Source organism: Pterocles gutturalis, unplaced genomic scaffold (genome assembly GCF_000699245.1).
Source record: "Pterocles gutturalis isolate BGI_N339 unplaced genomic scaffold, ASM69924v1 scaffold22090, whole genome shotgun sequence".
NCBI lineage: Eukaryota > Metazoa > Chordata > Aves > Pterocliformes > Pteroclidae > Pterocles > Pterocles gutturalis.
This window is the reverse complement of record NW_010141393.1, coordinates 3958-16277: the sequence shown is the minus strand read 5'-3', so window position 1 is coordinate 16277 and position 12320 is coordinate 3958. Positions and strand designations below refer to the sequence as shown.

The window sequence follows — 12320 nt, the reverse complement described above, 5'->3', positions numbered from 1 at the left end:
TAGTGTGACATCTGGTTTGCAACACAAATAGGGAAGAGCTTTTAAAACACAAGGTAAAATAACAGAGTTCCTATACTTGCTGAGCCCAGCATTACAATAATTTCTTTAGTAATAACAAACAAAACAGACTGATAGAAAACCAATTTATTATTTAAACTACTAATTACACAGCTTAAATATATCATGTAGAAGCTGTGTTTGAGGGGGGAAATCAAGTTAATATAATTAGCTACAGACTATTAGTGTGATTTGTAACAAAAATATGAAGGCGTTATAAAATTTTGCTGTATTGTTTTTCTATATGCTTGGTTTCTCAATATAAAATAAGGTGACATATTAATGTATTTATTACACTGATGAAAAACACAGACATGACTAACTTCAAATAGACAGCATGGATGGATGGATGGATGGATGGATAGATAGATAGATAGACAGACAGGTAGACAGATACTGGAGCACCTCTGGCCACCATGCAGGAAGGTTTTATGTACCACTGATCTCTGAGGTTTTATTGGTTCTGTCCATGGCACACTAGTGACTGTTTTGCACCAAATATCTTTAATGATTAAAATCTGTGAGATGCGATATGTGATATGACATTACTGTTTAGCTTGCTGGATAATTTTCCACTACAAGCCTGGAGCAGAAGAGTCACTTCCTGACCACTAGAGGAATATCTTAGCATACTGCAAACCTGCCAAGACCAAACTCAAAGCTCAAACACATTATCTTGTTCCTTTGAGTATGATTTATCATAAGGCTTATAAATTAGCCCATTTTATATATTAAGCACAAGAACAAGAAATAGCTTCTTTTCCACTTCTGAAAAAATGATGGAAATTCCCAGGAGAGAGCTGTCAACATCTATCTGGACAGAAAATGTGAAGTCAGAAAAACCAAGCATAAAAGAGCTCTGAAAAAACTTGCAGTAGCTACTCTAGAACTGTCCAAACCTGGCATTCAGATTTCAGATGCAAATCTCTGACAGATAAGAGAGTAAGAAAATGCAATTTCTTTAAAGGCATAAATGAATGCAGTGATGAATGGAAGACAAGGTAAAAATGTAAAGTGGGCTCAATATGTCATGTGCACAAATGAATGAATCTTTTAAGTATCTCTCCTCCTAGTCATTACCTATTTCTTATCCACATAACCTTTTATCTGGTCTTTGCACTAACTAATCAATCTGCTTAATTATATCCTGTTGTGTTTAAAACACATGATTGTTCCTTTGGTTTGCAATGCCCATCATGGTTTTAGAAAATGGAGCATTTTGGAAGACTCAGCTTGGTCATCCAATACACTGGACCAGACTCATGTCTGATGCCATCGGCCTGTTACAACTAAGAGTGCATCACGTCTGCTCGCTTGGGATTTGTCTAGGCCACTGCTCATATTCAGCATCTTCTGATAACAAAGGACAATGATATATGTTCACAGTATCTGATATGTATCTGCTCTACAGAGAGGGACAGGCTCAGGGTTGGTATTACTGACTTAATCAAACTTCCTCTGAAGATCTGGGTTAATGTATTTACTAGGTTTTGCTAAACATGCAGTTGTCTGTGTTGCAAATTATTCTTTCATGTTTAAAGCCAGTATAAGGCAAAGCCATGTCCACAGACAGTCTCTGTGACATTTTCTTTCCGTGTCCGATTATCCCAGCTGCGTTGTGCCTGGCACAGCACAGGGAACACAGACTGACCTACTGCCGCCTGTCCAGCCCCCAGCACCAGTAAATTCCCGTGTTAATCCATATCGTCTCTCATTGCCTGCTCTGCAGGTGTCTGTACTCTGCCTGACTACACAGAACTGCAGAGCAAGATACGATGAACTGAAAGCAGTGATCAAAGTCACTTTCCTCTCTTTCAAGATTTGGAGAAGTCATTGAAAGCCTTCTTACACTTGTGTGGGTATGGGAAGAGAACACCCACAGATGACCAATGGAGTGAAAGCAGTAAGGGCATGACATCAGAAGAGGTAAGAAAAGATGGATTCAGAAAAGCAAAGATCATGTAAGGAAACAGGAAAAATCAAGAAATGTGAAGCTGTATTTTTGAACATGGCTTACACACGAAGCCTTCTCAGAGGCCTTAAGAACCGGACAGCACTAAAATAAAAATACCACGTATGCCACCTTAACTTGCTCTCTTTTGCATATATAATCTTCAGTTAACCATATAATTTCTTAAGATACAAGACTAATTTAATGCATGTGACAGAGCAATTCCAGAGATAAATCAAGGTTGGCTAATGAAGAAACCTCTGTAATTTGTTGCAAAAGACATTTAGATGTCTAGTGAATTAGAAAAAACACTGCAGGGGAAAAAAAAGCAGTCTTGGGCACATGCAGGAGAACTTAATTCTAACTATGTCTGTACCTCAAGCTTCTACATAAATGAAAAAAGTCCCCACTCAAGCCAAACTTTGCAGAGATAATCCCAGAGAGCATTTCTCTTGCTATTTGAGTGCCAGCCCAGCCATTTTTGCTTTGATTTGCAGCAGAACTAAGTACACAGTGCTGTATTTGTAGCCAGTGAGACCACACACAACATGTTATATATAGATTTGACTAAACTCTGTAACTGAGCCAAAGGCATTGCAAAATGGGCACCCAGATTAAATGGACCATATAACCCTAAACTCATTGTGCCTCAGCTCTGGCTGTGTAAAATGGGGATAATGCCACCCTGTCACTGCAAGATGACAGTGGAAATAAATTTACCCGTATTTGTGAATAGCTTAAATCCTAAACTGTGAATTTGCTTCCCACCACGGTTAGGAAAGGAAAGGAGTTATTTCAGGCTGTCCTTGTTGCTTCTCAGCCCTCCTACCCTGCCAGAAATGCCCTTCTCTTGTGCTTCTTCAGGCGGGCCTCTCAGTGGAGATGGCTGTGGGCTAGAGCTGCTGAAAGGAGCTCCCTGGAGCCAGGATACCCATCCCTGTGCTTGCTCACACCCTGCTGTCCAAAAGCTACCTGCAAAAAGCAGTTACCCCGAAGGATTAGAGCTAATTTTCATGGCTCTGTGTGATGTTCTATGTCTGACCACCTTCATTGGCTTAAAAAGCACTGTCATAGGCCAAGAGCAGGTCACTGCTCTCCACAGACAATGATGTGCTCTGCAGCCTTTCCTTAGACTAATAAGGGAGAGCCCATTACAGCTGCGACTTCACTAAGTTTGCACTGTTGGCAAAACTGTACTGTTCCAATAGTTATACCATTTTTTCCTTGGTTTTGGACACAAATTACTGATTACAGCTCTACTTACATCCATAACACAGCTACAACTACTTATCTACTTCTCCGTCTCTCTTAATTTCATCAGACTAAAGTCCCCTTTACTGAAATGAAGTGAGATATGGATCTCAAAGCATCTCTTCCATCCGTTCACTCACACAGGGTGCTGGCTGGAGCTGAGTATGCACCATTTTAAAATAGGAAAAAAACTGTGTCCTCGATTGCTCCTATGTTGCCAGCCAGCACAGTCTCTTTCTGTCTCGCTGCATCCAATCTCCCACCTGGAGAGTTGCTCCATATCATAGGAGAAGTTTTTTCTTCATCTGAAAGGATTTTCTTACATTTTAATGAACTGTGATCACATGTCTAAGTCTTTACTGTTGAGTTATTCCTAGCAAATTATAAATTACCAGAGGTTTATCTGTCTGTCTTACCATATCTCAGCATCATTTCAATTAGCTAGGCACAGCAATACAGAGACCTGTGTGTGGAGTAAGAACTAAAGGTACCAAATCCTGACTTTTTTATCTATCAGAACGTCCATGGCCTGTGGCTGTGCAAGGCTGAAAGAAGAGCAAGGGTCCACGGGGGGACATCAGTCTCCATCCCCCACACAGCCACAGGACTGCTTTGCAGATCCACTCAAAGTAATGCACAGGACACACTGACCCATGGTCTGTGGGACCCATGGCTTGAGGGTGACCTACAGATAGTTTTTGCTGGCCATGGAGATACATCCACCAACTTGAGAGTGAGCAGCATGCCTTGCAGTCTCACTGGACAAAACACATGACAGCGCCCAGGCGTACAACCTCCAGGAACTCCCCTCATTTCTGCACTTTTCCTAGCCCTATACTCCCGCATTTTATTCCTTCCTCTACACAGATGTGCTCTTCTGCCTCATTTCTTCCACAGCCCCCTGTTGTTAGCAACACTCTTCTGTCTGTGTGCCCCATCATCCTCTTCACTTGTGTGTGGATGAAAAGGGGAGAACAGAATCAGAAAGATCATCCACCAGCAGCTGAAAGCAAGCTGAGTCTGGGAACTCTTCTCTCACACCTTAAAGAGGATGAGAGTAAATGGCAATGGTATACAAACGTACTTGAAGGGCTGGAAAGACTTGGAGCACTCCGAGAAGTGGATTCAAAAAAGGGTGCTGCAAAGACAGGAAGAAGTCAGAGCATCTTTCAGCCTCTCCCAAACCCATCACCTCCCTCAGGTGGCTTGTAAAAGTATCTGAATGTGGCATTTACCAAAATATAAACATGCGGCTAAGGTAACCCAGATATGGTTTCCTTATCAGAAATACTTTGTAGAAATGGTGCCTAAATAAAGGCTATGGGATTTTGCCTGTGATATAGCAGATACCAAGAAAAAGCAACGTTACTGAAGGGGGTAATGCAACCCAAACTGCTCAATTTGTTCCAGCTATATTTGAGAAAGGAAAACAGGAAAATGTTGGCTGGTCATCACTAAATAAATAAATAAATAAATCGGTTGGTTTTGTTTATTTTAAAACTTCATTCTCCATCATTCTTAAGCATGTTTTATTTTAAATTAAATTGGTATAGGAAGTTAATCTGAGATGAGTGAATTGTCTTACTTGGTTCAGTCTCTTTTCACAGAAGAGACATTCTGCACCACTCGTATTGTCGTTCTTCCCCACACCTCTTCCAGATTTACCACATCCTAGAGATGAGGGACACAAACCGCACACAGTGTTGGTGATGCAGACTGTGAAAGAGGTGTACACGGTGGCAGGAGGAGTGGGTTACAAGGAGGAAAGGGACAGGAACGCTCCTTCATAAAACAGGATTGTTTTCCTATTTCTGCTGCAAACATTTTATACAGCCCTGGTCTTATCACTTAGAATAAGCTTTTCAGAAGTGATCATTATTTTCACATGATACATTTTCTGAGTATCTAATGTGACAACTGAAGCCAGATCTCCATCACTGCTGGATTCTAACAAGTGCCTCCTGGTTGTGCTTTCCACACAGAGAAGGCTATAAACAGTACTGTGGAAAACCAGTCCGTAGATGTCTCAAGACAGACACTCAAAAAGGATAGTTACTGTTGACAATTTTGGCTTTAAACTTTGTACATCGATGCTAAGCAGAACATGGCTTAAAAATGCCCATTTGGAAACAAACAGTTCTTTATTCATTGCATGCTCTGAGCAACACACTCCGAATATGGCATAGGGCCACATCAAATGGGGATAACAAAAAGAAATAATAATCACTCATTCACCGAATGCAGCAGAGGGCCTGTAGAAAATTGAATAAAGGGCCTCATAAGGCAGTATTAAAATGCCCTAGCTCAAAACTGTACAGGCAGTCTTAATGCCCAATCTGCCAGAGCCTGTCCTGGCAACTCATAGCCTCTTTAGATGCAAAGGTTATATTGGTTAAATAGCAACAAACGAACAGTGGGAGGGAGTTCTTTTGGGAACAGCCTGAAATACTTATTTTGTTCCCTTTCCTGGCTGAGGGTATACAGTAATCACAACACAGCCTCATGTTTGAAATCCTCTTGATGCCCAGGACCCAAAGCATGACCCACCCATCAGTGGCCCCTGGCAGAGCTCAGGTCAGCTGTGCGGGAGCAGCCCAGCTCCTGCCAGCCAGGAATCAGCCAGGTGCTGGGGAAAAATAGCTCCACACACTTAGTTAATACCTGCCGTTTGCTCCTGGTTTAAATAAAACATTGAAAAACACACACAGAATGCATCAGGAGGATTTTTAAAAACTACATTTCAAACTCAATCCATGCTCAGTGAATTTTTTGCTGAAGTCAGGAACATCCACCTGCTGAGATTTCACCTCTGCTCTTTGTCTGTGTTTGTGCATGCATGCTTCTCTCCCTGCCTGCCTTTCTCGCCTGCCTGGGGCTTTGTTCATTAAACTTATTATTTTGCTTTTTTTTCCCCAGTTTGTAAGCAGTTCTTCTAAATTCTGTGCTGATATCTATTTCACTTATAGATTTTTTCCCTCAGGATACAGAATAATAGTTTGATTTGTGACACTGCAAGCCCTTAGGTACCAAAAGTTTATCACTTGTTTTTTTTTCTAACTTGGAATCTGGCTATGACAAGTAGAGTTATAGAATATATTCAGGCCATAGGAAAAAGGCTTTGTGGGTGAGTGTTTCCAAGCCCTCAGGTCTTTCTCCAAAATCTCAGATTGTCAACCATGCCACGGCTTGGCAATGAGACAGATGCCCCAACCTTGAAAATGATGCAGAAATGAACAAAAAGGAAATAAAAGAATCTGGGCAAGTGACAAATAAGCTATCAACAAGTATCCAACCTCAAGGAAAATGTATACTCACATTATGTTATGTAGATAGAATAAGATTTACTGAATGCTAATTTTTCTCATCAGCATATCACAGAGTACAGAGGCAACACTAGAAGTGCTGACAGCCTTTGTGTCTAAGTCCCTACTTCTCTCACAGAGAGCATCTTCTTAAACTTAATGGAAATGTAAATATAAAACATTCACTGCAATAAAACTCTCCGGAGATAGAGCCTAAGTAGCATGATTAGTATGGAAAATGCCTCATAAATCCTAACTCCAATAATCTCTGGTATCATAAAGGATTCATCTCATTACGACTTTCTAACAGAGCCTTGTTAATTCTCACTTCACTAATCTGCGACCTTGAAAATTCCCTCTCCACATTTCAGTGAAGCATTGACAGCTGAGTGAAACAGGGAGGTATCCCAGCAAGGGCTACAGGTGACAGAATATATTCCAAAACACTTGCTAGTTTTATACAAAATACTGTGCTTGACTAAATTAAATGAAAAAACAAGCTTTCATAAATTATCATCCAGCATTTTTATTTCTGCATTTTAAATAAAATATCAACATTTATTAATTTATTTACCACATAGAATCTTTTTGCAAGGCTGCTCCCAGTCAATGATAGGAATAAAAGGGGTTCTGCATTATGGGTATTTCTCCTGACACATCTCTGACACAAAGTATCTAATTTTGGAACTAGTTCCTACTGGCTGTAAGCTCTTCGGACTGCTATGAACAATAACAACCTATAAAAAATAATAACAATAAATAAAATTTAATACATAAATAAAAATAATAACTCAAAAATAAATATACGCACACACATTTGTATTTTGAAAAATATTAAAAACTCCTCTAAATGTAAATATACCTTAGAAATGATCCTTGTTCTTTCCAACACTAGGCAGACAGCAACTTACGTAATATCTTATCAAAAAAGGACTACTGATCATAATTAGGTATTAAGACCTGAGTTGTTAATCACTTCACTACCATAGCTATAGAATCCAGAAAATAAAACCATTTGTTTTCCATTATGCAACAACCACCACTATCAAAGTTTTAATAAAACTACACTGTATTACTGGCTGTGAAATGCAGTAAAATTTTGATGCAAAATGGATTTGTGCAGATGACGTCATCAAGTGTTCCACATATGATTATTTTTTGTTATTAATTTTACATCATCTCTGGCAATAGTACTATTGCATTACTGTAAAGTATAGTTGTATTTTATCAGTACACCCCTCCAAAAGGGCCCAAATCGAGAAGCATTTCAAAACGTACTCCTTTATACTCCCCTCTGCATGGTTTACCAGGGAGCACAGTGACACATGGGGTACCAGTGTGCCTGACTGCCTCTGAGATCTTAAGGAGAGAAGAGCAGAGCACAGGGGCACCTTAGAGCCACAGAGAGTCCTTGGTGAAGCTGGCAGTAGTGTTCTGCCCTTTCAGACTGCTGTGCATTACTATGCTGGCTTTCTGTACAGCAGGCTCAGAGAAAACACTCCTCACACCCCCAGGCTACTTCTGTCCATCTCGCCCGCACTCTCATGGGGGGGAGCCCCCGTTACCTCTCTCCCTAATCCTCAGTAGCACAGCTCTGTCCATGGGATGTCCATGGGGGAAGCAGGGAAAGGGCAGAAAGGTAAGAATTTATTTCAGATTTCAAAACACTGATGTATTTGAGATAGTGGGTGGCACACGTGGGCTGTACTAGAAACAACAGCTCAAGGTGCAGAAGCACTGAAGCTGTCCGGCCATTGGGAGGAAGCATGTTACACTGTATAACTGAACCCTGGCATGGGGAATCCACCATCTTACAAAATTAAGAAAACAACGAGTTATTTGTCTCCTTAATATGAGTTCTGCGGGGTGTCATTTTTTAGCTCCTGCCTATTCCAAGCACCGAGAGCATATCTAATACATACATTAAGTTGGATGTTTGATGAACATTTCCTGTTCCCATTACTTTGATACTAATTTATTTAAGGTTAAGAATGAGTGGTCTTACAAGTTCTTTCCTTTCTCACACATGAGAGCTCTGCCCAGTTCTATAGTGCAGAAGCAAAACCCCTCCATTCATCTCACCACAATTTCTCGCTTTAATAGTGTAGAAGAGCTAGATACCTTCTGCCTTCAAAAATGACATTTCTTGAGCACCCATCACTTTGTTACTACAATCCAAGTTACAAACCTTTGAAAGTCATAAAAGTCTCAGAATTTTAATTATGTCTACTTCTCAGCCCATTAAAAACCAAATATACTGATATTTTATTTCTAGAAGCTTTTCACGTTATATTATGCAGTCTGATAAAACTTTAAGATATTCTAAATGAAGACAAAAGAAAAGGCAAACAAGCTTTCTTTTAGAAATTAAAGATAAGCTAGAAAATGAACATACCAACAGCCATCATGTAATCCCAGCGGTCTATGAGGCACATATTGAAGATCAGGTGGTCAGATGTTTGCCCTTGGCCAATAAGCGGAATGTTTCTCTCCAAATTTTGGGTTATTGCAGAAGTCCAGCCAACAAGAAACCAAAAGACTACCAGGAGAATAACAGCCAGCATCCTCATCACTCTCCCACCCGTCATGTATGGGATACGCTGAGCAGTTCGGGACAGGAATACCTTCAAAACCCTGAAAAAATCAGACAGTGTAAGAAGAGCACTAGCAGGAATTAGATTTTCATTTTATTCACTATCAGATTATTAAAAAAAATTATCAACATTCTTTCCCCTGACAGTATGTACAAGAGTGAAATTTGAAACATTATTTTCATAGTCATCACATTTAAATGGAACGGATTGCTGCCCAGAGAGTTGCACATAGCAATAATACAAAATATTAGCTATGCTTATGTTAGAGACACACATTCACATCCTGCGTTGTCAAGCTGTTTTGTACCTCCCAGGTCCCAGTGGAAGACTTCTGTCTTTGGAAAAGGGAAGGTCATTTCCACAAAACAACAACCACGTGTGTGAGATTTCATTTTGATGATGTCTGTCTGCTCATCCCCAATCACGCTATTTCCAGAGAAAAAATTAGCACTTCTTGAATATTTTTCCCATTGAGTTTGATGCTTCTCAGACAATAACCTACTCCTTGTAGAAATAACTGTGGGAGGCACTTTGCTAATTAAGTGGTTTCTGACTTGTTTAGAGGCAACAACATGTTTTTTGAGCTGGGACCGAACCATCATAAGAAAAGCCACATCATATATCAGGCACATATACCACGTAACAGCCACTGAACATGTAACACTCATTTTAAAAATATTTGCACTTACTATTAGGACAGGTTTGCTCCCACCAAGAACTGTTCAAGGCAATATCACCTGCACTTTCTGCCCATCACCACCTGCTAAACCAGAAAACGGTCCTGCTGGAAGCACGAGGGCAACCAAATTTTGAGGAAATTGTCTTAGGAAGAAGGAGTAGTTTGACTCTTCACGTAGCACAGAATATGTCTTTGCGTTGTCTGCAGCATGGGATTTGACAGAAGCATCTAACCCCCTCCCTGCCACTGCAGTGCTCCTGCCTTGACCCTGCCAACTTACTGAGGCTGGGCAGTGAGGAAAGGTTATCATGGAAGTCTTCACGTACCCAAACCTTTAGAAGTGGATGGGCTGGAGTTTAAAGGCTTTTTTAGTGATTGGTGTGAGGAGCCTTTCAAAGAGGTGAGCTGTTTCAGTGATTTTGTCCTCAAAACCACAGTGGGTCCTGATTCCCGGGCAGGAGCATGTCCAGTGAGTACTCTAGATACCCATGAAGGGACAAATTATCACTGAGGTTTAGGGAACTTGAATTTTTTCAGAAAGCTGAGTTTTTAAATGCCCTTGTCATCTCTCAAGTCTTTCCAGTGTACTGAGCACCAAGCCACCTCCCTGTTCCAGGGGCAGGCTCGCGTTTAGGGAACTTGAATTTTTTCAGAAAGCTGAGTTTTTAAATGCCCTTGTCATCTCTCAAGTCTTTCAGTGTACCGAGCACCAAGCCACCTCCCCGTTCCAGGGCCAGGCTCGCCTTTTCAGCAAAAAAAAACCCCAAACAACCAAAACCATGCTCCAGATTAATATGTATGCTTATATTTGTCTAAGAGAAGGCAGAAGCAACTGGCATTGCCTCTCAAACTAACAACAGAGCAGTGTCCTTTAAGGCAGAAGCACAAAAGCTTTTCCACATCCATAGAAATGAATCATCGTTTGACTACAAACACAGCCTTCACAGTGTGCATCAGGTGAAGGCAGGGATCTGAATATGTTCAACATTATTCAGCTGTTTCCCTCCCGACAGTTGCTCCGCAGGGAGTCACAGTTTTTGATCCTTCCGTGTTTGATAGCTGTTCTGCTCTCTTTTTACAGACGCTAAGTGTTTTATGTTGGAAGCAGCTTCCTGAAGACTTCAGGCAGGATAGACAGACAACTCCACAGCAGCGGGGCACGCGACTCCCTCCACACTGCTGAAGTGCAGCACTGCTGTTCCAGGGCAGCACCAGTAAATCCTAGTTTTCAGAACACTAAGATTCAGTAAGTGAAGGCTTTCCTCCTCCCTGTTGTGAATGCCGATCAATACTTAGCTTATTTCAAAGGAAGGAAAAGGTATTCTTTCTGTAATGAACTGGGAAACACCATCTTTTCACAGCTATAGTTGGCCATTTGAGAAAAATCTCATCGCACATGTTTATAAAGCTTTAAGAATTACAGAAATCATACGAACTAGCTGAGAACTACTAGAAACTTATTTCTTTGTATTATGGCTCTCCAAAGTCCATTCTTGATGCTTCAACTGGAAGCCAACATGTGAGCCTTTTCTGGATGTAACAAGGCAGGACTCATTACATTTTTTCCAGCACTAGCTCATTAACTGTTGACTGTGAGACAGCTTTCTAAGGGAAGGGGTGGGCTGCTATTACCTTGACACAAGCACAGTGAAATGAGTAACATTTTGCAGCACAGCAGTCAAAAACCCTCCAATTTGCATCAAACCACATTTCTTTTTTCTGTCATCTTTTTCACAAAAACAAGCATCCACCACTACCACCATTTCTACCTATGCGTAGGCCCACATGTAACCCAACATTTACACTTTCAAAAAAAAAATTTTTTTTTGAGAAGCTGTAAGGAAAGCTGGGTAAGATGCATAATGTTCAAAATCTCCTTTCCAGCAGCTGTGGCACAAAAGTTCTCAACCAGAACATGACGTTCAGAGTTGCAACTCCCAGCCTCAATGTGAATCCAAACCCACATTGCTCATCACCTCAACACTGTCAGACATGCTCTGTCTCTCATCTCCTATGTATCACTGAACATGCATCAAAGCATGGACAACTGCTCAGGAGTCTCCCCTCCCAAGAGCATGCCTACTTACATTCTCCTTCCTGTACCTCTGACTCATACACTACCAAAGTGCACCATAAAAGCTGAAACGCTGAGATGTAAGACCAAATTGCCTCAGTAAACGCGTATTCTCTGATGACTGGTACCCTCCATCAGACAACTGCGGAGTTCTCGATTCAAATCCCTGCCCTGACTTCTGGGTAGACAATGCTCATTCTCTTTTTCACACTGCTCTATATCTATATACTGGGTTGAAATACCTATTGAACAAATGAGAGAGATTTATCACAGAGACCTAAGAAGTGAGCTGGTGGTCTGCATCTATACTAAGAAATCAAATATGCCCAGGGTTGTCCCTCCAACACAGGACGGCTGCATGCAAAGTGCCCACTGCAATGGCCTGTGCCAACGCCTGAACCATGCTAGGAAA

General features: G+C 41.0%; 1 protein-coding gene across 1 annotated transcript in view; it reads right to left on the bottom strand.

Annotated features, from left to right (window-relative positions):
- The window catches only part of GPR158 (G protein-coupled receptor 158), a gene marked incomplete at its 5' end in the record, with an annotated part of 21191 nt that extends 11996 nt beyond the window's left edge, over window positions 1–9195 (bottom strand). The window contains one exon of the mRNA XM_010084013.1: window positions 8957–9195. Coding sequence (XP_010082315.1) covers window positions 8957–9195 — 239 coding nt within the window. The remainder of the gene's footprint in view (window positions 1–8956) is intronic.
- Between the last annotated feature and the right edge of the window lie 3125 nt (window positions 9196–12320).